General features: G+C 38.1%; 1 protein-coding gene across 1 annotated transcript in view; it reads right to left on the reverse strand.

Annotated features, from left to right (window-relative positions):
- Positions 1–23833, reverse strand: part of SLC7A11 (solute carrier family 7 member 11) — an 86806-nt gene that overhangs the window by 50427 nt on the left and 12546 nt on the right. The window contains exons 4-6 of the mRNA XM_060147448.1: positions 20826–20951; positions 15994–16093; positions 9091–9135 (exon numbers count right to left, since the gene is read on the reverse strand). Coding sequence (XP_060003431.1) covers positions 9091–9135; positions 15994–16093; positions 20826–20951 — 271 coding nt within the window. The remainder of the gene's footprint in view (positions 1–9090; positions 9136–15993; positions 16094–20825; positions 20952–23833) is intronic.

Genomic DNA, 23833 nt, shown 5'->3' on the forward strand with positions numbered 1-23833 from the left:
ACCTACCTCAACATAATAAAAGCCATATATGACAAACCCACAGCAAACATCATTCACAATGGTGAAAAACCAAAAGCACTTCCTCTAAGATCAGGAACAACACAAAGATGTCCACTCTCGCCACTCTTATTCAACATAGTTTTGGAAGTCCTAGCCACGGCAATCAGAGAAGAAAGAGAAATTAAAGGAATACAAATTGGAAAAAAAGAAGTAAAACTGTCATGGTTTGCTGCTGACATGATACTATACATAGAGAATCCTAAAGATGCCAGCAGAAAACTACTAGAACTAATTAGTTTGGTAAGGTTGCAGGATACAAAATTAATGCACAGAAATCTCTTGCATTCCTATACACTAACAACGAAAGATCAGAAAGAAAAATTAAGGAAACAATCCCACTTACCATCACAACAAAAAGAATAAAATACCTAGGAATAAATCTACCTAAGGAGGCAAAAGACCTGTACTCAGAGAACTATAAAACACTGATGAAAGAAATCATAGATAACATAAACAGATGGAGAGATATACCATGCTCCTGGATTGGAAAAATCAATATTGTGAAAACGACTATACTAGCGAAAGCAATCTACATGTTCAATGCAATCCCTATCAAATTACCAATGGCATTTTTCACAGAACTAGAACAAGAAATTTTACAATTTGTATGGAAACACAAAAGACGCCGAATAGCCAAAGCAATCTTGAGAAAGAGAAACGGAGCTGGAGGAAGCAGGCTCCTGGACTTCAGACTATACTGCAAAGCTACAGTAATCAAAACAGTATGGTACTGGCACAAAAACAGAAATATAGATCAATAGAACAGGATAGAAAGCCCAGAGATAAACCCACACATGTATGGTCACCTTATCTTTGAAAAAGGAGGCAAGAATATACAATGGAGAAAAGACAGCCTCTTCAATAACTGGTAATGGGACACCCACATGTAAAAGAATGAAATTAGAACACTTCCTAACACCATACACAAAAATAAACTCAAAATAGATTAAAGACCTAAATGTAAGGCCAGACACTATAAAACTCTTAGAGGAAAACATAGGCAGAACACCCTATGACATAAATCACAGCAAGATCCTTTTTGACCCACCTCCTAGAGAAATGGAAATAAAAACAAAAATAAACAAATGGGACCTAATGAAACTGAAAAGCTTTTGCACAGCAAAGGAAACCATAAACAAGATGAAAAGACAACCCTCAGGATGGGAGAAAATATTTGCAAATGAAGTAACTGACAAAGGATTAATCTCCAAAATTTACAAGGAGCTCATGCAGCTCAATATCAAAAAAACAAAAACCCAATCCAAAAATGGGCAGAAGACCTAAATAGACATTTCTCCAAAGAAGATATACAGACTGCCCACACACACATGAAAGGATGTTCAACATCACTAATCATTAGAGAAACGCAAATCAAAACTACAATGATGTTTCACCTCACCAGTCAGAATAGCCATCATCAAAAAATCTACAAACAATAAATGCTGGAGAGGGTGTGGAGAAAAGGGAACCCTCTTGCACTGTTGATGGGAATGTAAATTGACACAGCCACTACGGAGAACAGTATGGAGGTTCCTTAAAAAACTATAAATAGAATTATCATATGATCCAGCAATCCCACTACTGGGCATATACCCAGAGAAAACCATAATTCAAAAAGACACATGCACCCCAATGTTCATTGCAGCACTATTTACAATAGCCAGGACATGGAAGAAACCTAAATGTCCATCGACAGATGAATGGATAAAGAAGATGTGGCACATGTATACAATGGAATATTACTCAGCCATAAAAAGGAATGAAACTGTGTTATTTGTAGTGAGGTGGATGGTCCTAGTATGTGTCATACAGAGTGAAGTACATTAGGAAGAGAAAAACAAACACTGTATGCTGATACATATATATGGAATTTTAAAAAGTGGCACTGATGAACCTAGTGGCAGGGTAGGAACAAAGATGTAGATGTAGAGAACGGACTTGAGAGCACGGAAGGGAAGGGGAAGCTGGGATGAAGTGAGAGTGTAGCAGTGACATATATACACTACCAAATATAAAATGGATGGCTAGCGGAAAGCAGCCGCATAGCACAGGGAGATCAGCTCGAAGCTTTGCGATGACCTAGAGGGATGGAATAGGGAGGGTGAGAGGGAGGCTCAAGAGGGAGGGGATATGGGGATATATGTATACGTATAACTGATTCACTTTGTTATACAACAGAAACTAACAGAACATTGTAAAGCATTTATACTCCAATAAAGATGTGGAAAAAAAGAAATTAGCAGGTTGATAATCAACATATGCAGGTAAAAAATATTGGTAGCCCAGTCGAAGAGGTTATAGTAAGTTTCTCATTGTATTTTACGTGAATTATATCTGTTTAAAGATATTGTGGAGGAGATTCGTGCATTTGGTGAAAAGCTAGATTATACAGTGTCCAAGGTCCTCCTCTAGTTCTGAAGTTCTTTGATTCTATTCACTTGTGGTCTCATATTTTATGGATAATTAATGGGATCAGAAACACAGGGTAGAATTAAATCAGCCACTATTACTGCTCCTAAAACACGAGTTTATGATTCTAGACTCAAAACATAAACTTCAATAAAGCTAAAATTCAAATTTAGAAACAACTAATGTGAAAGGATATAAAGCAGTCAAAAGCACTGACCTTCAAATTTTTGCCTCGTAATGGGGTTAGAATCCTTAAAATTTTTTAAAAACTATCTAAATGTCTTCCACAAAGCACTTGAAGGATTAATATCTGTCTTCTTTGATTACTGCCTGATAAAATACTATAACATAATCCTGTAATTTCTGCACCACTTATTTGACATTTCAGCCTTACAGGAACAAACTGTGTTTGAGCCAGACGTATTTTTTATGCATATGTGAAGCTGAGAAATGCAAGAATTTTGATCCCAGGGTACATCAACCTCATGTTCCATCAGTGAGAAATTTTCAAACTGCACAAAGGCAGAGTAACTTGGTGACCTTGTTGTCTGAACATAGAATCATTTCTTCTCTGTGTCATCTGGACAAATTCTGACCTTTTGTCTGCCTCAGTGGCTCAACCACTATATTTAAAAATGGATTTACCAAATTTTTCATATATATATATATTTCCAGAAGAAATGCTTAAAATAGAGTGATTTTAATTTAGGTTTCAATTATTTCAACAACTGAAGAGAAACACTGTCACATATTAAGATAATCCTAACAATGTCTTGTTGTCATTAATAAAGAGATGCCTCATTTTGCCAAAGAAATCTTTGTAAATTTTGGTATAAATTCAATTTTACAAATTAACCTGGTTAGGAGATGTCATTTCTAAGAAGTTCATTTGGCAAATTCTTTTTGCAAATTAATTCTGCTTAATAATCCCTATTTTTTTCTATCTACATTTATCTATAGTGAGGTAACTATGAAAATCAGTTTGCATACCTTAAGAACATATAACCCTTGAGTATTTGTAAAAGACACTTTGAAAATATTTTAAGAATGTAGTAGATAACATTACTTTTTAATAAAAAGGTCACAAAACATAGTATTACTGTAATCTGCACATGTATACATTATATGCTATTTTCTAGCAACTGTTGCATTAGAAAGCTGGAAAGCATAGAAAGCAGAAGATTTGCCTCTCATAGAAAACTGCATCCTTAAAATGCCAATATGCAAGATAAAAGACTTCAAGTCAACTTTTCATATTCTGTCATGCAACTGTGCTACGGCACATTTGGGCAAGATTTTTAAATTGCTTTGCTTTGCTGTGTTTTTAATCATGTTAACAGTTGTATATGTCCTATAAGCAGTAGGCCTTATAAAACAGTAAAATATTATTAATAAATGCCTTTACTCTGGCTTAATATAAGCCAGTGAGGATTAGAACATATATGCTATGAATTTAAGACTGCACCATCTGAACGGAATGCAAGCAATGTGATAGTGGACCATTTATGAGCCCCTGTGATCGACCACAGACCTTAAAGGTTTTGGGGCATTTTTCCCAAACCAAATTTCTCTTCTTCTAAGTTATCATTGGTGCAAGGTGTGATGACTTTCAGGCATCAATTAATATAAATTGAAAGCAGGCAAAGTATTAATTAAACATGACACCCTGATTATTTAAACCTTCTATTAAACTTGATTATTCACAGAGAGTTGATAGCCTGCTCTTCAGCAATGACGGATGATATCAAGGTTTGCTGACTTCCTTCAAGTCTAGCGTTTCCAACTATTCAGAACAGAAGGAATAAATGAAGTGAGAAGAACGCTGGAACGAGTCTGATAGACAGACTGACTAATCTCAGACCCCCAAGGTCAAAGTAAAGCAATTCATCTCTTGGCTTTCATGAACATGAGACATGATTTATCCATCTGAGAGCAGAATTACAAACATTATACATCTCAATGATAGGTTCTTCACACCGTGTAACTTTTTTTTTTTTTTTTTTTTTTTTTTGCAGTACGTGGGCCTCTCACCGTTGTGGCCTCTCCCGTTGCGGAGCACAGGCTCCGGACGCGCAGGCTCAGCGGCCATGGCTCACGGGCCCAGCCGCTCCGCGGCATGTGGGATCCTCCGGGACCGGGGCACGAACCCGTGTCCCCTGCATCGGCAGGCGGACTCTCAACCACTGCGCCACCAGGGAAGCCCCCGTGTAACTTTTTGAACAGTGATCGATTGCACAGTTGCCACAAAATTAATGTCATAAAGCAAAACTCATTATATTTGCAAATAAAAACACTGATTTTTAAGAACAAATGTACACATTAGCAATTATTACCACTACATACTTCATTTGGGGGGAAAATAACATTTTAAAATTCATATATTCCTTGCGATTCTATCACCTTCATGGTCCAAACTTTGGATATATGTGCTCCTCAAAATACTATTCTTACTCTAATATTTATTGTTTGTGGAGCCAGTTAGCATGCTATAAATAATTATTCAATGAAATACTTTTACATTTCTATAAAACTTCAATGATAATCACTGTGTTTTCAAATAAAAACGTTAAATACCTCGTAAAGGGTAACTACTCCCTTAGATCCAAAGCTACTCTTAGAGAAGAAAACACAAATTATAAGACAGACCATGGGAACATTTTTTAACATTACAAATGTAATCACAGAACAGGAATTTTGCCCAAATTTTTAGGATTAGTGCTTTACAAGCTTTAAAGAATAGATGAAACTTAAGAATAGAAAAAGCCACGAGCTAGTTATTTGGATTGCATTAATCTCCCAGTTTATCTCCCACTTGTTACGATATTAAGGAACTGTTCTGTAACAATTCAGAAATTATTCCATAAAGTAATGTTAGCTAATTTGAAAGATTTCCACTGAAATTAAATTATATGTAAAGGGTAGCCAATTGTGATCATGAAACCTTATTGCACATCCTATATATTTTAACGCACATTGCTGTTTTCACTGATCTAAATTAATGATCCCTTTTTCTATCAGGTCACAATTTTAGGGAAATTGTATTGCCTAGGTGGAGAAGTACAGTAAAAAGGGTTGTATCCTCAGCTGATGATTCATTTCACCAGCTGCTGAATGCTGCCCATTACAACACACCTGGACACATGCACCCGTGACTGATGGGCAAACACATTTATCTCGGCATGTCACAAAGGAGATGGAATTATAATTATTCTCCCTTGTATCTAAAGGTATTTTGGAGCCGGTCTCCCTACAAAATAATACAAATTACACATCTGGACGAGGTCCACATAATTTTACCATCTATTCTCAATATTCGATCACCAATATTTCCCAAACCATTCTCTGTGTTTAAAAAATAAGATTTAGTTTTACAAGACCTGGAAAAATTGTCAACATTTCAGGGAAATGCTATTTTTAAAATTAAGACATTGAATAAATTGCTCAAAACCCTGAATTTCTTTGGTTGATAAACACATAGTACAAATTTAAGCTTTACTTTCCATTAAGGGGATTTCTCGTATTCTGATTTTGAGAAAATAAATGTGTTGTCTGAGTTTTACACAGACTCCTCCATGCAAACATCGAATATCTGAGTACCTAGCATAAAAGAACCAAAAGGGGGCTTCCCTGGTGGCGCAGTGGTTGGGAGTCCGCCTGCCGATGCAGGGGACGCGGGTTCGTGCCCCGGTCCGGGGGAGTCCCACGTGCCGCGGAGCGGCTGGGCCCGTGAGCCATGGCCGCTGGGCCTGCGCGTCCGGAGCCTGTGCTCCGCAGCGGGAGAGGCCACGGCAGTGAGAGGCCCGCGTACCGCAAAAAAAAAAAAAAAAAAAAAAAGAAAAAAAAAAGAACCAAAAGGTATCAGAGGTTTCTTTCTTCAAGTTGTCTTGGCGGTTACTCATTATCTTGACCTAAAAATCTAGAGATTTGTACTCTCTCCTGAAAAGTTCCTAAGTTTAAGAGCTTAAAATATAATTTTAAAATTAAAAGTATTCTAGGAATATTTAATGAAATTTGCAGAATCATGATTTCCAGAAAATGACAATATTTCATCCACTGTAACCAGTGATAACAATCTTAGTCTTATACAACAGGCTTCAATATGGTGTGAAAATTTTTTTGCATTTCTTTCAAAAACACTGAAGAAAGAGAATTGCTTAGGATACTGAAACCTAGGAAACACTCTGACGGGAGTAACATTTTACTTTGCTTCTAAAATAAGGATATGATAACAGTAGCAACAACCAATTATGTAGAGATTAAAAAGTAACAGTCACTAATCTACGTACTCACTACCACCGCCCAATGAAGTAGGCGCTATTATTCTTCTCACTTTTTGAGATGAGGAAATTTCTTTGCAACAGCGGACAACAAACCCCGAATCAACACATCCCTGTTCTTTAGTATTTGTATATCTTGATCATGAACATTATCAATGTGTGAAACTAAGCCTCTTAAATTAAGAAGAAGAAAGAGGGAGAGAGAGAATCCTAAACTGGCATACCTCTCTGGCAGAATGCATCAGAAATTCAGATCAAGCTAATAATGGCATAGTTTGAATATGCTTAATATGCACAATAGTATAATTGTACATATTGAAAACAAAATCTATGCTTAAATTATTAAATAACATTAAATGAGAATATGAACTATCTCCATGCCACTGATGTACCATGTAATAACTGCTCCATTATAGGTCACATCCACAGACCTACAGTTTGCCATTCTTTTCATAAGAAATATTCTCTGATATTGGATTTTAGTAATTGGTCTCTTTAAAATGTTTGTAGACTTAAAAAAGACAGTCATAGGGCTTCCCTGGTGGCGCAGTGGTTGAGAGTCCGCCTGCCGATGCAGGGGACACGGGTTCGTGCCCCGGTCCGGGAAGATCCCACGTGCCGCGGAGCGGCTGGGCCCGTGAGCCATGGCCGCTGAGCCTGCGCGTCCGGAGCCTGTGCTCCGCAATGGGAGAGGCCACGACAGTGAGAGGCCCGAAAAAAAAGATAGTCATAAACCATAATAATCTCTTTCACACAATGGAGACTCAATAAATAGTTTACATAAAATCTAGTAAGAGGAGTCTTTCCTCCTCATTGCCACTTACACACTAATTATTTGCAAAAAAATTAAAAGGCAGGGCAACCCATTTATCCCTGTAATCAGCGGATTTAGAGTCATAATGTAGTTTACCACTTCAGAGCCATGCTAGAAAGAACTAGTTCCCGGTAAATGTATGTTCTCTACCACAATTCCAGGCATAAATACGAAAACATTGCTAGAAGTTTATCATATTTCTCAATAAAATAACCATTTCACATGTTTAAATTACATAGTGATTTGCATAATGGTTAAATCAGAAAGTATGAAACACTATTTGAACCTCAATTACTGGTCTGCATATTCAAAATTCTGACAACTCTGGTACTTGGCCAGATCTAATCGGCTACCAATATACTTGCTGCCCGAATTTTAGTCTACCTTAATTTGAATTGTCAACCCTTAAGCATGTTCTCTGAAGTCCAGGCTACTTCATACTGACTCACCTTTGTACTTGTTTCCCTTTCTTGGAAGTTTGTCCCTTCCTCTCCCTTCTCTCACTCTCTCTCTCTCTCCCTCCCTCTCTCTCTCTCTCTCTCTGTCTCTCTCTCCTATAATTACCTAAGGAACACCTACTTATCATTTGAGTCTCTACATAAGCAACATCTCCCTAGATAAATATTTTCTCCTTTCGTCTCTGTCAAATGGGGAGAATAATCTACTATGGTACCAATCACACCATGTTAGTTATTTGTTTACACATTTGACTCAATGACTAGACAATGGAATCTTGAATACGTCTTATTCATCATGTCAGATGGTGCACCATAGTTGGAACATGGTATAGATATTTCATAAAAGTCAGATGAATTAAATAACTCTAAAATTCTGTCTTTATCTTACACTGTACTACTTAAAATTTCCCTTTTCTGGCTGTAGATTATGTGATTTTCCTGTAAAAAGTCAAGTTTTTAGACAAATCATCAAAATAATTCAGTTTCCAAAGTTCTAGGTTAAAAATAGTTCATTCTGAAACATTATATAAATCATCATCAAATCACCTAATCATCAAAAGGATGATTTTTACCAATAACAAAAAGGAAAAGCAGTCATCCAGCTCCCCAAATTTACAAGTTCCTAGAATATTCTGCACTTATTTATAGGTTTTCATAACTACTTGTTCATTAATTACATTATTCCCTTTAATTGGATAGCTCTGAAAAAGCTCACATGAATTACTAGAAATAATCAACATTCGGAGTTCACGTTTCATAGCACGTTTGTGAACATCCAAGAGTCCGTTTTAAGTTGTATGTATGTTTTTATGAAATGAGTTACCTAAAATATAACTCTATTCTTTTATGCTTTCAGGTTACCAGACAATTTTATATTGGATATAGAATATACAATAAAGTTATTTACATCTAATTTATGATAAAATCAAGTAAGTTTTACTGCCCAAGAGAATGATGATAGTGAGAAAGCTAATTAGTCCTCACTGAATTCCTTCCTTAGGTCCACTTTTTTAAACATACAACCTTACATTTCATTCCTTATAAATATTTCAGAGTAGTTATGGCTACTTACTTTTCAGGATTTTCCACTTCTTCAGTAACAAAGTTGAGATAAAACCTAAAAAGACATCCATGAATTATAAACCATTAATATATTTTATGATCATCACCCAAAGTTTGAAATTTTCAATATTTAAAATCAAACTCAGAATCATAAAAACTTTATAAACAAATAACCTAAGATGAATATCTCCAGCACCCAAAGCTCCCACAATTCATTTTTCTATTAAGCAGTATTTATGGAGCTCTTTTTTATTTCTTAACTTTTTCATAGAGGTATGTATAGCACACAAACAGTAAAGTGAACAAATCTTAGTATACAATGATAAATTTTTACATATGTATACACCTATGTAACTGACAAAAGGATCGAAAGATACAACATTTCTAGTACCCTGGAAGGTCCCCTCAAGGCCCTTTGCAATCATTATCATCCCCTCCACCCTCCTGTAAAGGCAACCACTATTCTGATTTCTACCACTATAGATTAGCTTTGTTCGTTTCATTACAATAGACTAATAATATTTGCTTGTATAACTATTATACAATATTTATTCTATTGTGTCTGGCTTTTTTGCTGGACTTTATGTCTGTGGGTCTCATCCATGTTGTTTGTAGTAATTCATCATTCTTTATTGTTGCTTTTCATTGTATGAATGTAACACTCTACACTCTACCACTGATGGATATTTGAATCATTTCCAATTTATAGCTATTATGAATATAGATACCATAAATATGCTTGTATATGTTCTTTTGGGGACCATGCAATCATTTCTCTTGGGCATATACTCAGAATAGGGTCACTGGGTCAGAGTAGATACATGTTTATAGTCAAACTATTTTCCACCATTTTTGCATTCCTACCAGCAATATATGAGATTATCACATGTCAGTCACTGGGGAAATAAAAGTAGAAAATCTATAATCTTTCTTGTCAAGGAGCTCATAGTTCATAGAATGGTCCATAGAGTGGTGTGATACAGCACAGAAGGCAATGTTAGAGCATGCCCAGGTTACCATGGAAGCCAGGGGTGAGGTCTAAACCAGACTGGCAGGTCTTGGAAGGTTTCTGAGAGAAGGCATCACCCAAGCTGAGTCTTCAAAAATGCTTGAAGTTTAGCCCTGGTCAAGTGGCGTGAGGACATTCCAGGCAGAGTACAGCACATGAGCACGGGGGTGTGGGAAAGCACTATATGCACAGGGGTGTGAGCAACAGCGTAGTACTCTGCAGCACAAAGCGTGCCCTGGGAGTGAGAACAGGATGTAGGTACAAGATGGCCTTTGGCTTCTGGGAATCCAGCTTTTAGTAGGCGTGATAAAAACTTGCAGGACAATAGAAGCATGATAATAGCATTTCTTAGTTTTAGGGGATTGGCTTCTGGATATGAACACAGAAGGCACATAGGAAATAAAAATGGGATAAAGGATAATAAATTCTCAATTTGCACTTTTTTTTTTTTTTTTTTTTGGCGGTACGCGGGCCTCACTGATGCGGCCTCTCCCGTTGCAGAGCACAGGCTCCGGAAGCGCAGGCTCAGCGGCCATGGCTCACGGGCCCAGCCGCTCCACGGCATGTGGGATTCTCCCGGACCGGGGCACGAACCCGTGTCCCCTGCATCGGCAGGCGGACTCCCAACCACTGCACCACCAGGGAAGCCCGCAATTTGCACTTTTTCCTTTCAACTCACTGTTTTCCACCCAAATAACCTCAAGTCGTAAGGCAACTATGCCTTATGCATAATAGCAACCGTGAAGTTGCTTTGCGTGTGTGCATGTGCGTGCATGTGTGTGTGTGTGTGTGTGTGCGCGTGTATTTAGGCAGCTAATTTTAGGCCCACTGTTAGTCATTACACTGTAAGTTGATAACTAAAGGGCAGAACACTTTGAATATTTCCCCCAGATCCTGAACACTTTTGTCATCTCTTACATGACAAGAAGCATTGGAGGCACACAATATTTCACTTTCAAGTCCCATAGGATTACACATATTACCCTAAATTTATGGCCCTAGAGAAATTCAGATTCCTTTCCCTCACTTTATGACATTACTTATCCCATCCAGGCATGTCAACTGCCTTGCATCCTTGACATCTTTTTCTAATCTAAAGTGACTTCTCGAGACCATTTAAAGCCCTTAAAGTTCTCTTTCAAGGTTCCAAGATGTAAAATGGAGGCAACTCCTCAAATAAGCACACAGAGATAACTGGATCATGAAGATGGGAGAACTAAGGGATCGTAACGAAGAGAACTAGACATACAAAGACCTTTCTACTTCTCCATTTCAGAGGCTTAGAAACTTTCCGCAAAGTAAAAAAGTCATATTTCCGTTGTATTCCTCTATACTCTTATTATTCCTTAGAAGATAAAATAGCTATTATATAGGTCCACAGAAGCATGGTTCTACAGGGACAAATTCTCTATCATCTAAAACCAAGAGGCTGGAATATTAGCCCATCAGCCTTTAATATAATTAAGGTATCTCACACCTTAAAGCAAAGATGAGAAAACCTGTCTTATTCCACCTTTATTCACAAATAGGCAGTTGATGTTCATGGTTGTAAAACAAAACAAAACAAAACAAAACACAAGACAACAGGCCCAAAATGGAGTCGCTTATGCTAAGCCTCGTGTCACCAAACCAAACTGTAATTCACTTAAAGTTTCAGATCTCCCAGAAATGGAATCTGAAACCAGTCGATTAGGAATTGCATTATCTAAGCATTCTGCCTGACAGACCCCTGCCATCCCCTAAATGAAAATAACTTTGTAATAACCAAGCTGTTTTATGGCTTAGTATAACTTCCTTGTTCTCACCGCCTTCTGCCTATAAAAGCCTTCTCTTCTGTACAGCTCCCTGGAGCTCCTTTCTGTCTGCAAGACAGGATGCTGTCAATTCATATCGATTTTTGCTCAAACTCTTAACATTTTAATATGCCTCAGTTTATCTTTTAATAAAGTTCAGGTGTCTAATACTGTAAGGACCATGTTCTAAGTAGAAATATTTGAATACCTGAGAGAAAACAGTAGCACCAAAGGTGATCTAAAAAGTCAGCAGAGCAGCCAAGTATATTTTTTAATGACTAGAAAGTAAGTTTCTAAAATTAGAGGTTGTAGTTACACCAGGAATGCAAGCAACAATCAATACTTATATCTGGAATATGCACTCTGAGGGATCTGATGTGTTTGCTCTAAGCCCAAGGCAGTGGGAAGTACAGGGAGAAAATGAACAAAACAAAAAACCTAAAAAAAAAAACCCACGCAAAAACCACACACACACTTAGAAATATTTCCAGGCTTCTCGCTTCAAAAATAACCAGTTCCTTCTAAACAGTTGTTTTAGAACTGGTCTTTTTCCAACAATGTTAAGGCGAGAAAGGAAATATGAAAAAAGAACGCAATTGCAAATATTTTGCCATAGAGAAAAGGAAAGGGCTTGGGACAGGGTGGGAGGTGGGAAGGAGAAAGCTTCTTATTTTGGTCCAAACATTCACTCCTGTGGGAAATACACCTTTACGCTCTCTAAGGCTCCAGCCATGCGTCCATAGCCCATCTCCTCAAGTTCTCTAGAGAATGTTCATAAGATCCATCGTTCCAGCTTTTCCGTGATCGTGTATAAAAGGCACTGCAAAGCTGGCAATGCATTCTGATACCCAACCATGTGAATTATTTTGAAACGAAGCTTATTCTTTAGATTCGATTTGACACAACGCTACAAAATAATCCCAGCGGGTGCTTTAGAAAGACTAAATCCACTGAGCATAGGATTTAAAAGGGAGAAAAAAGACAGACCAAAAAACTATTTTCTATCACACAATTCAAAAAAAAAAAAATCCCACCAAGCAATATTTAGCTTTGGATCAGGATATGGGACTGAAATTGATTGAGTTCCCCTGGGCCACCAGGGAGACTGGAGGACATATTTCTCTGAATGCAGACGTTGGCAATCATACAAAAGTTGTTCTGACCCAACTCTGTGGCCTGGCTGGGTTAATGATTTCTTTCCCCCGTAATCATGTTTCTGTGAAGGAGTTTTCATCATTCTACAAAGGTCCAGCACTCCTCGTAAACCAACAGCCTGCTCTATTCAGGTCCGAGGTTTGGCTGGTCTTGTTCCTATTCAATGCACAGGGGGTGACTTACTAACGGAGCAGGGCCTCCCAGACAACAGGGGTCTTGCTGCGTTTACTTACACCCTGGGTGGTTAACTTCTGAGGACGACAGCTGCTTCTGTCTCCTTATTTGCAATGCGCCCTACACCCTCTTTTTTTTTTTTTCTTTTTTTGCATCAAAGATTGTCAGGGCAGCAGCACAGGGAGTGGAGGCTCATTTCTGGCGCCCAATTTATAAGTCCACAACCCAGTCTTGTAATTCCATCGTGAAAGACAAAAAAAGGTCAGAGAGGCAGGATCACACTTGGAAAGTGCCTGAACACCCCGTGCTTTGGGAACTCTTTTAGTCTCCATCCTGTTGCATTTATATCCAGATATTAACTTTTTCCTCCAGCACTCCAAACCAACAGACTAGTTCTTCTACCCACAGCTCCCTTTTTCTAAGACTGGTGGCCACAGGTTAACAAGCAGATGATTTCTACCTATCCACAAAGCAGCATGCAGGTAGCAGAACAGCCTGTTGGAGACATACGGTTACTTATCTGCCCCCTTACATTAACCATTGGTAACGCGTAACAGTCCACTGAAAATCCCGGCCTTAATTTCCTACACTATGATTGAACCCTCTAGAATACAAGAAAACCAACAGTTTCCTGTTCTTTAACCTAGGATGTGGACATGAGGATTCGACGGGTAAAAGTATGACCAAAGGTTCATGTAAACCCCATTTACACCGTAAACAGAGTATTGAAATATATTTCTAGGCCCAAGATGGAGCCACTCAACCTCCAAACGCCAAGCCACCTCTGGGGTCTATAATTATTTCCTTGTTTCCTACTCATTTTCTATTTTTCTTTTCTTTGCTCCTTACTCTTCATCCTATAAAAGCTTCCTGTCCTCCACCCCATTTTGCAGTTCTTTGGACTCGTTTACTACCACCTAAATTGTCATTTTTAATCATTCTGACAAAAGTAACATTTGGGGTTCAGCATCAACAAGACTAAAGATTAAGATAATAAGATCATTCAAAATGAAAAGAGTCTTTCTACTTGGAGAAATCTACCAGCCCTCAAAAGCTTACAGAAGTGGAGAAGATTTGCTCTCCATAAAGCAGGTAACCTGAATATTCAGCACTTAGAGTAGGGGAGTGAGTTGGATAGAAGAATACTGTTAAGATGCCGTGGGAACAGATGCATGGTACTCCCAGGCTAAAGAGACTTCATTCAATAGAATTAATCAAATCTCCCTCGTGATGATCTCCACATTCCGCATTCCTGATTGAATACCGCCAAGCCCCCAACACTTGGCTCTAGCTGAAAGCTTCTGTCACCTCCCCCACTTGCTCTAGTGTCTCTTGGTGACCCTCCCAGGGCTTGGCTGGGGCCCCGGGGTGCCAAGCTGTGATCAGGCTGAATAGCCATAGAATAGATGATTCTGCTGCTAACCCCGGGAGCACAATTCCGTTCTATTTTTTGTTCAGCACCACGTTGTGCTTTGGACAAAAATAAAAAGACTTCAAAAACACTAAGAGTAATGCTTACACGCAATGGCTATCAAAATATTCCGAGAATACACAAACATTTTACACTAGACATTTTAGAGCTCCAATCGTCTAAGAACTTCAAACATTTTACTTCAAATACCATATTAAAATTTTTAGTTCCTGTACTCTCCTAATTCTCCTCTATAATTCAGTGAGATTAACAGGGTAAAAATATCTTTATATTCCATGCATTAGCTGGAAGGTAAGATCCTAAAAGCAAAAGAAACAAAAGGAAATTGCATTTGTATTTGAAATGAATTTACATAATTTTTGAGCTAGTGTAGTTCATTATTTTTAGACTCATAGAACATTCTCACAGCAACTGTACAACTATTAGCTCTATAAATAATAAAAAAGAAATATTGCTAGTAATTATTCCAAAACGATGAAATTTAATTGCATTACAATTATTTTGATGTTTAAGTAGTATTTTTCTACCTAATGGGATTTCTTGCAGTAGTCGCTTCAACTAAATCTTATTAGATCAGTAAAATTTAATTAGGAAAAAAATCCCACTCCTGGCCATGGTTATTGTTATTCAAGTTCCTGAACAAAGCAAGACATAAATACAAAGCTTTAATGCTTCAACCAGAATGGCATCACAGTTGGACAGGGATTTAAGGAAATGTATTTGTGGCACAGTGATTTTATTCATCCTTCCTGCATTTTTTTTGTTTTTAAGTGTTGAGGAAATTTTAAGGAATTTGTAAGGTCCTTTAAAATGTAACAGATTATCTAGTACACCTGATTTCACTATCCCTTTTCTCCTCCCTGCCTTTAGAGTACCATTTTACCTCCTGGGAACATCTTATTTCTGTAACTGAATTATTTCCTTCTCATGGGAAGGTGGAGTAAATCAATTAATCACTATTGGGTACACCTCCGTAGCTTCTGCTGGGAGGCTTTCTGACAAAGTATCAATACTAATCTTTAATTTCTTGTGGCGCTCTTATGCCCTTACTGATCCATACTTGTAAGTGATTTGTACTGGTTCTCAAGACCCAGCATTTGTTTCTTTTTTACATTATCAGGTTAAATCTGGTAGTTGCCTTGACTGGAAACCTCAGTGATGTTTGTGTTAAGTTGTGTGCATGGTAATTGGCCTGGTGAAGGGAGCCACATCATCTTTCTCACTTCAGGTAAAGCATGTCACACTGGATTATCCCTGTTCACATTTGCCTAGCACCTTGCTTGGCACTTAAAGTACTTGAAGGAATTAATGAACCACCCAAACCACCTGTTGATAGCGATATCAACTTACCAGCCAGCGTATGCATACATTCCATAATAAAAAGCCAGTGGCAATCCCATAATACTTGCATCTCTTCCTGAAAAGGCATCTTTAAAGTGTTGTGTTTGCCCTACAATAAGAATAGAAAGATTTAGGACTTTTCAAAGAATTGGTTATTATTCATTCTTTAACCATAAACATGAAGGCGGGGGTGGGGAGGGGGATTGGGAATGAACTGTACAGTTTCAGGCCTAGATTTCTTACTCTCTGCTCATTCCCAACTTTATTAATGCTGTATCCATTCTACAGAAGGAGTCCCAAAAGTATACTGATTGCCACTAACACTACCTCACATTTATTTTAATAAAATCATGGCAAAGAGGAAAATGGCATTTCAAAAACAATCTCTTTTTTAAGCATGCCTCCACTCGTAACAGAGTTTAACCAGGAAAGAAGACTAAAGGATAGTCTGTAAACTATAGTTTTTAGGAGTGTGATATAATTCTTAAAAATGATGGTAATATAATGTTTGGGAAGAAATATTCAAGGGTCTATCTTCAATAAGGAGGCATGAAACCCAAGAACCACCTTCTCAGATCATTTAACTTACTTTCTGCTTTCTCCCTATAGTTCATTAGACACCAACAGGGGTTGGAAAACCCTGTGGAACCAATCTGCTCCGCACCCCCAAGCTGCTTTTGTAAAGAAAGATTTATTGGAGCACACCTAGGTCCACTTATTTACCTATGACTGATACTATCAGTCTATGGCTAATTTCACTCTCCAGCAGAGCTGATAGTTGTGGCAGAGACCAAATGGTGCACGAAGTTGAAAACATTTACTATCCGCCCATTTACGGAGAAAGTCTGCAGAGCCTTTCCTAGAGAATGGCATGCTTTCCTTCTAGAAACAGAAAAGAAACTATACTGAACTCTAAAATAAATAGGTTTAAACAAATTTTTGCAGCAACATGTGAACTGAGCACTTTTATTTTTATTTTTTATAAATTTATTTATTTATTTTTGGCTGCGTTGGGTCTTCGCTGCTGCGCGCGGGCCTTCTCTAGCTGTGGCCAGCGGGGGCTACTCTTCATTGCGGTGCATGGGCTTCTCATTGTGGTGGCTTCTCTTGTTGTGGAGCATGGACTCTAGGTGCACGGTCTTCAGTAGCTGTGGCACGCAGGCTCAGTAGTTGTGGCGCACGGGCTTAGGTGCTCCACAGCATATGGGATCTTCCCAGAGCAGGGCTCGAACCCATGTCCCCTGCATTGGCAGGCGGATTCTTAACCACTGCGCCACCAGGGAAGCCCTGGACTGAGCACTTTTATGCATAACAGTTTTCTCTACTTTGTAGAGACTTTTCCTGTATATCTTTTGGATAATTAAAAAATAGAAATTCAGATTTACTTTAGTCAATCAGTATTCAAAGTTAGGCATGAAAAGTCTCTATTTCCCAAAGAAAACAGCAAATGAGATGATCTAAATGGGAAATGTGACTTGCTTCAAAACTGGCCTTCCCGTAAGAAAATAAAAGGCGGATGGGAGGTAGATGATATACATAAGACCCTTTTTCTCTTCACTCAAATCTCAGTTTTTGCCTGCATTGTACAGACAACAACACATGTATCAATATAACGTGCAAGTTTTGAGACCCAAAATGGAGAATATTGAGTTATCCACTAAATGACTTTCCCCTCAAAGCATCCAATTCCTAAATATAGTTCATGTTTTAAAATGCTACTGTCAATTCAGAAATCCCTATTTTACAAAAACATCTCTTATCCTCATAGAAGGAAAATATAAATACTGGAAACCCTGTAAAAACATCTGTTGCATATTGCCTTACCATGATCTGTAGTCTACTTGGCCTTAAGGGACAATGTTCCTAAGAGTGCAGCACTGAATAATCAATAAAAGATATCACATTTTTTTTTTTTTTTTTTTTTTTTTTTGCCTTACGCGGGCCTCTCACTGTTGTGGCCTCTCTCGTTGCGGAGCACAGGCTCCAGATGCGCAGGCTCAGCAGCCATGGCTCACGGGTACAGCCGCTCCGCGGCATGTGGGATCTTCCCGGACCGGGGCAGGAACCCGTGTCCCCTGCATCGGCAGGTGGACTCTCAACCACTGCACCACCAGGGAAACCCAAAAGATATCAAACTTTGCAAAGACTGAATCCCAAGCACAGATCCTGAAAAGGGCCATTTTGAGAGTATTACGAAAGAGAGGTGTTTCTAAGTTTCAGGAATATTTCGGCTGCATAACAGAGGTCTCACGAAGATGAAAGTTATTATATTCAAAGGAAAGTTTAACAAATCCTCATAAGAGAATACAGAACATACAGCTAGTTTCTGGATCTCATTAGATTAGAATAAATGCACAATCTGTATAAGTAAAATTTCTTTCTTCTTGAAGTTTCATATTAATGTGAGAAATATGTGATAAGTTAGAGACAAAGAGAATCACTGCTTTATAATAATAGAGTAAATAAACCTGCTAAGAATACTCTCCAAAATATTTAATTTACTTTAAATGTAGTAAAATTCTCAGGTCACTTCTCTGTTAAGCGAGATATAAGGAAACATGGTCACATTAAGCACTGATATTGAAACTGAGCAGGACCCTGTGGGGCCTTCTCCATGTCCCCTGCCTCTTGTTTGTAGAAAACCTTTAACCTTCTAGGCCTTCCCTGAGTTCCAAAGAGCAATTTTAATCAGAGAAGTGAGAAAATGCAGAAACAAAGGAAAGGAGTCAAACAAGACAAAACAAAACAGTAATAGTTTAGCCGTAAAACGAACTCAAGGTCTTTTAGTTACTCTTCAAGGGCTATAGATAACATCCTGAGTCACACCCTTGAGCTGTTTTCCAGATACTAAAATCCCCACCAGGTGGAAGAAGCTAACTGCATGATCACCACAGTCTTGTGGCCCCAAACTGGCTGCAACCTGAGGATCGATAATGCTGACCTCTGTGACCTTACCTGTTACCTCCTCATCAACCAATCAGAGAATGGTGCATGAGCTGATCACGCACCCTGTGACCCTCTCCCCCACACCGTCTTTAAAAAGCCTTTCCTGAAAGCCATCCAGAGGTTCAGGTCTTTTGAGTATGAGCTGCCCATTCTCCTTGCTTGGCCCTGCAATAAACACTGTACTTTCCTTCACCACAACTTGGTGTCAGTAGATTGGCTTTGCTGTGCATCGGGCAAGCAGACCTAAGTTTGCTTCAGTAAAAATACCATAAGTATTAAAGGATCATTCTATTGTAATGTCAAAAAACAAATCTAAACAATCTATCATGACTTTTGCTCTCAAGGAATTTGCAATACACTACCACTTGGGCAACCTCACCTCACACACATATATAAATAAGTGGTAAAAACTGACTATAGTCTTACATTACATCAAAAAGAAAAAAGAAATGAAAAAAAATCTTTGTTTTAAAGGATAGTATATCATCTTTTGGAACCTAAACTAGAACAAAAGAAGGGACCATGACCCAGAGTTTCTGCACTTTCCAAAAATGGAAGAAATTCCTTACGGAAGTCTAAAGAGTTAGCCCAGAAAAGGAGAGCAGCAGCAAAACAGATTATTTTCCCTACATTTCTGACGGGTCACATAAAATATGGACAGGCCAGCTCTGTGGAGGCCAAGGTGAATTAGAAGACTGAGCCCACGTCTTCCCTTCAGTGTAAGCTATAGTGTTAAACATCTTCATTGTGTTTATGTTGGCTGATGTTGCTGGATTTGATGCAAACATTCAGCCAGGAGAGCTCTAAGCTCTCCCACAAGGCTTATTAAATGGACAGCAGCAGCTCCCTTTCCCCAGCTACAGAATGACGAATCGTTCCACTTTTATTACTGTTTAATGCCTCTACCATCAGCAATGATTTTTTTGCTTAATTTTGGCATTTCCTTTTGTCTTGTGTAATTCTTCTCTTGCCACTTCATTAAATTTCTCTATAAATTCCATTTCTTGGAACAGACAATATCAATGTAAACATTAAATACTTAACATGCCCAAGTTATATGTCAGTCCTTTACAAGTTCATCTCACTTTCTTACTTATTTCCTACCATTGTGCCCATTGTTAGTTAAATAACTCACTTGGACCTCCTTCTCATCCAACAACTTCCCCTGAATCCAAGCAACTGCCTGTGCCTTCTTGCCTAGAACAACTGAAATTCTAAATGACATCACCCTCAACCGTCTCATCTTTGCTTGTTTAATAGTCAAGTCTATAAGGCAAATACTCCCAGAAAATGGTGTTACATCTCCACAGAAATGCAGATTTTACATTAAAAATAATGTAACAATAAAACTTACATTTTTACAGCTATCTTTACTGTCAGATAATATTTGTCTTTTTGCGAACGCTATTCCCATATCTGACTCTCCTTCTGTCAAGAATCTATTCTCAAGGTAAAAGGAATAATAACCGTAAAAGAATTATTCATTATTTTTCATTATTTTCCAGATATCTTTTTCTCTCTAATCTTTAACACTGTGGTTGAACTACTTTAAAGTAAAAATAAGAAGACATATTTATCTGTAGTTAAAACTAATGGCTTATTTTTCTTTCCCCCTTTGTGTTTTCGCTACAAATAGTTTAGACCAAGAGAAAATTCACTGATGCCTTATTTTGTTGCTTGGCCCAGTCTTAATCCTCTTGTTGCCATTCAGCTGTAAATACCAACTCAGCGCCCAATGTTGCAGGCTTTCAAATCAATTAGATGACGGTACAGAGTCTAAGTTCCATGAGCAGAGAGTCTAATTAAGGGGTTCTGCTAGCACAAGCGAAAGTTAGTGTTAGAAGAGACCAAAAGCAGAAACGTATTTTAAAAAGCATTTACTTTTCAGTCCCTACCTTTAATTAACTGCATCACTCCAGGGACTATAATTATCAGAATTGCTGTGAGCTTGCAGAAGGTTAGGAAAATCTGGATCCGGGCACTCCAGCTGACACTCATGCTATTTAGGACCATCACCGCAGCTGCAAACAAATAGATGAAGTTAGAAAAGGTGAATCATCATTGGTATGAAGACGTCTTAGGTTGTGGCTCTTCAAAGTGCCATCCATACACCAGCAGTGTTGCCATTACCTGGAAGCAGTTGAGAAATGCTTAATCTCAGGTACCACACCAGACCTAAGGGCTACAAATCTGTATCTCAGCAAGATCTCTAGGTGATTTTTATGCACACTGAAGTTTCAGAGGCTTGGATGAAACCTGTGAACAGTAAGAAGTTCTCCCTTGTTCTTTGTATATGTCAATAAGAGTGGACAAATACTGTAGCACCCTAATAATCATATAAAAATACCTTCTAAGCAAATCCCGAAGTCATCACATGCAATGAGATTGTTGAATGCAATGAGATTGTTGAAGTCATCACATGCAATGAGTCATCACATGCAATGAGATCTTCAGCTTGATACAGCAGGCAACTCTTTCCTCGTTCAATGATTGACTTTGTGCATAGCCACCCGCCAGCTGGGCATCACACTCAAGAAGGGGCAATGTGTGAGCTGGGACGTGATTCTTCACCGTCAGGACCAGCTGTAGACAGCACTTTTTGCATTTCCTTTCCACTTTCCAATCAGCACAGTCAGGAGTGACTTTCAACCTACCCTAAATGTATAGGCTTCCCAGATACGTTTGGGAACTTGAAAAAATGTTACAAGGGATGAATCCAAAAGAGTTCCCAGATGCACAGTGGGTCTGAAGCCAGCAGAATTTCCCTTTCTTGGTGATACTGTCCACAGTGTCCCGAGTAGTATTCAACTATTCACTCTCCCCGCACTGTGGACCATGAGAACCTTGAGGGCAGAAGAAGCATTATTCATCTCTGTCTTGCTAGTATCCAGCTTCATCCCTGGCCCAGGAAGATCGTCAACATGGTTTTGTTGAATCAATGAATGAGCTGGATCCTCAGTTTTAAAAAACCAACTTCAGCCAAAGAGGAATGAAATGAATGGCGATATTCTCAAACCGTGCCTCCTATACTCTGCTGGAGTGACTTATTCTAGACAGTGGATTTCAACTTTACGCTCTTTCTAAAACCTTATGCTTAGTGTTAACTTTCTCCCTCCCCCACTGCCCCAAAAGCTACTTCATACCTGATATTTGTAGTTATTATCTATAAGCTTTATTTTTAAAAAGGTGTGTTCTCCCTAAACAAATAACAAAAATGTATGAAAATACTTCTTGCAGGATAAAACCAAACACAGAATTCTTACAGTTCAGGTTGCAATAGGAAGCTTTCCATATGTACAATAATGAGTCATCTTCATAGTTCCAATTGCCTGATACAATCATTAGCTCATTTCAGAATTTAAGAATTGGAGCAAATGTATCAACACAATGTATAATAGCAAAATTTTTAAAATAACCTAGCCCCCAAAGGAAGGCTAATTAAGGTATACCTTTTTAAGGGTTTACTATGCAGCCATGTAAAATCATGATGCAGTTAAATATTTATTCCACGAAAGATTGTTCATGACGTTTTACTGACCAATACAGCAAATTACAGAGAGATGGGTAGATGGTAAATTGTTAGGTAGATAGAAAGACAGATAAAGACACAGAGAGAAAGGAACGGAAAAATTCTGAATGAGTGTTTACTAAAACATTAACAGAAGGTATCTACAGATGATAGAATACTGAATAATTTTCAAGTTTAAAAATTTATTTTTCTGCATGATTTAAAATAATTTTTATAATGAACATGAAGTATTAAGTAAAAACTCAATAAAAGCAATTTTCATTTTTGAAAACAACTCAAAGATGGGAAGAATAAGGGACCATGAAAATTTAGATAGGAGGTTACTAATGAAGAAATATTTCAAAGGAATAATGATGAGAATGATTAGAAAGGCTGGAGCCTTCTAAGCTACAGGGGAAGCTAAGAGAAATATTTCATCTGTGTTTGAAGCTGGAAACATGAAGAAATAGACAGGTCTATTGTTAATCACCAAGTGCATTATTTTATCAGTGAAAAGATAAAAAATAATTATTTTTCTCTCCCCTATACAAAGCACTTATATACTGAAAATAATTTAATGCAACTCTGTGTTCATCTCCATCACCCAGTGATTCTTTTCCTTTTTCTATGTAAATTACTCTGTGATAAATGAGTCATGATAAGAAAGGGATTATTTTTTTAGTTAAGGAGATTCAGCACTGATCTGAAGATAATTGGGTGCATGTTCCCACCAACAACAAAAGAGCACTGTTTTCTTTTAACTAGAGCTCCTAAAACCCCAAAGTATTTTTGAGAGTATTTTTGAGAGTACTCCACAATAGAAAACAGCTGTTGTAAGGAGAGGAGGGGAGAAAAACGAGGAAGGAGAAAAAGGAATAGAGGGCGGGAGGGCAGGAAGGAAGAAAAAGAAGAAAGAGAGGGAGGGAGGAAGGGGGAGGGAAAAGAGAGAGGCGTTCTCGTATTTAGAACCTCTATATATTTGCAAAGAGGAAAGAAGGTTTGTTACGTTCATAAAGAGCGTAGGCATTACATTCAATGCCTATTGAAATAGAAAAAAAATGAGTTTTGGGAATTTTATATTTTGTGAAGTTTTCTTAGAAAAATGGAAGACAAAATCAAACAAATATTATGAATGGATAATCTCACCTTGCTTTCCTCTCAGACAGCTGGAATAAAAATTCTGGTTAAGCCTGATTTCTCTCAAAGGTTTCTCAAAACCCTGCTTTATCTGAGCATCCAGACATTGCCCTCATTATTCCATCCGCCAAATTCCAGCTGAAATGTACCTCTATGACCCTGAAGGGATACAGCTTAACAAGTAACAAGGTAGCCAGTAGAGGCACTGTGAAGGTCCTGAAGGGCTAGAACTGCTGTCTCATCATGTGTCTCTCCAGA

The sequence above is a fragment of the Lagenorhynchus albirostris genome, chromosome 4 (genome assembly GCF_949774975.1).
Source record: "Lagenorhynchus albirostris chromosome 4, mLagAlb1.1, whole genome shotgun sequence".
Lineage (NCBI taxonomy): Eukaryota > Metazoa > Chordata > Mammalia > Artiodactyla > Delphinidae > Lagenorhynchus > Lagenorhynchus albirostris.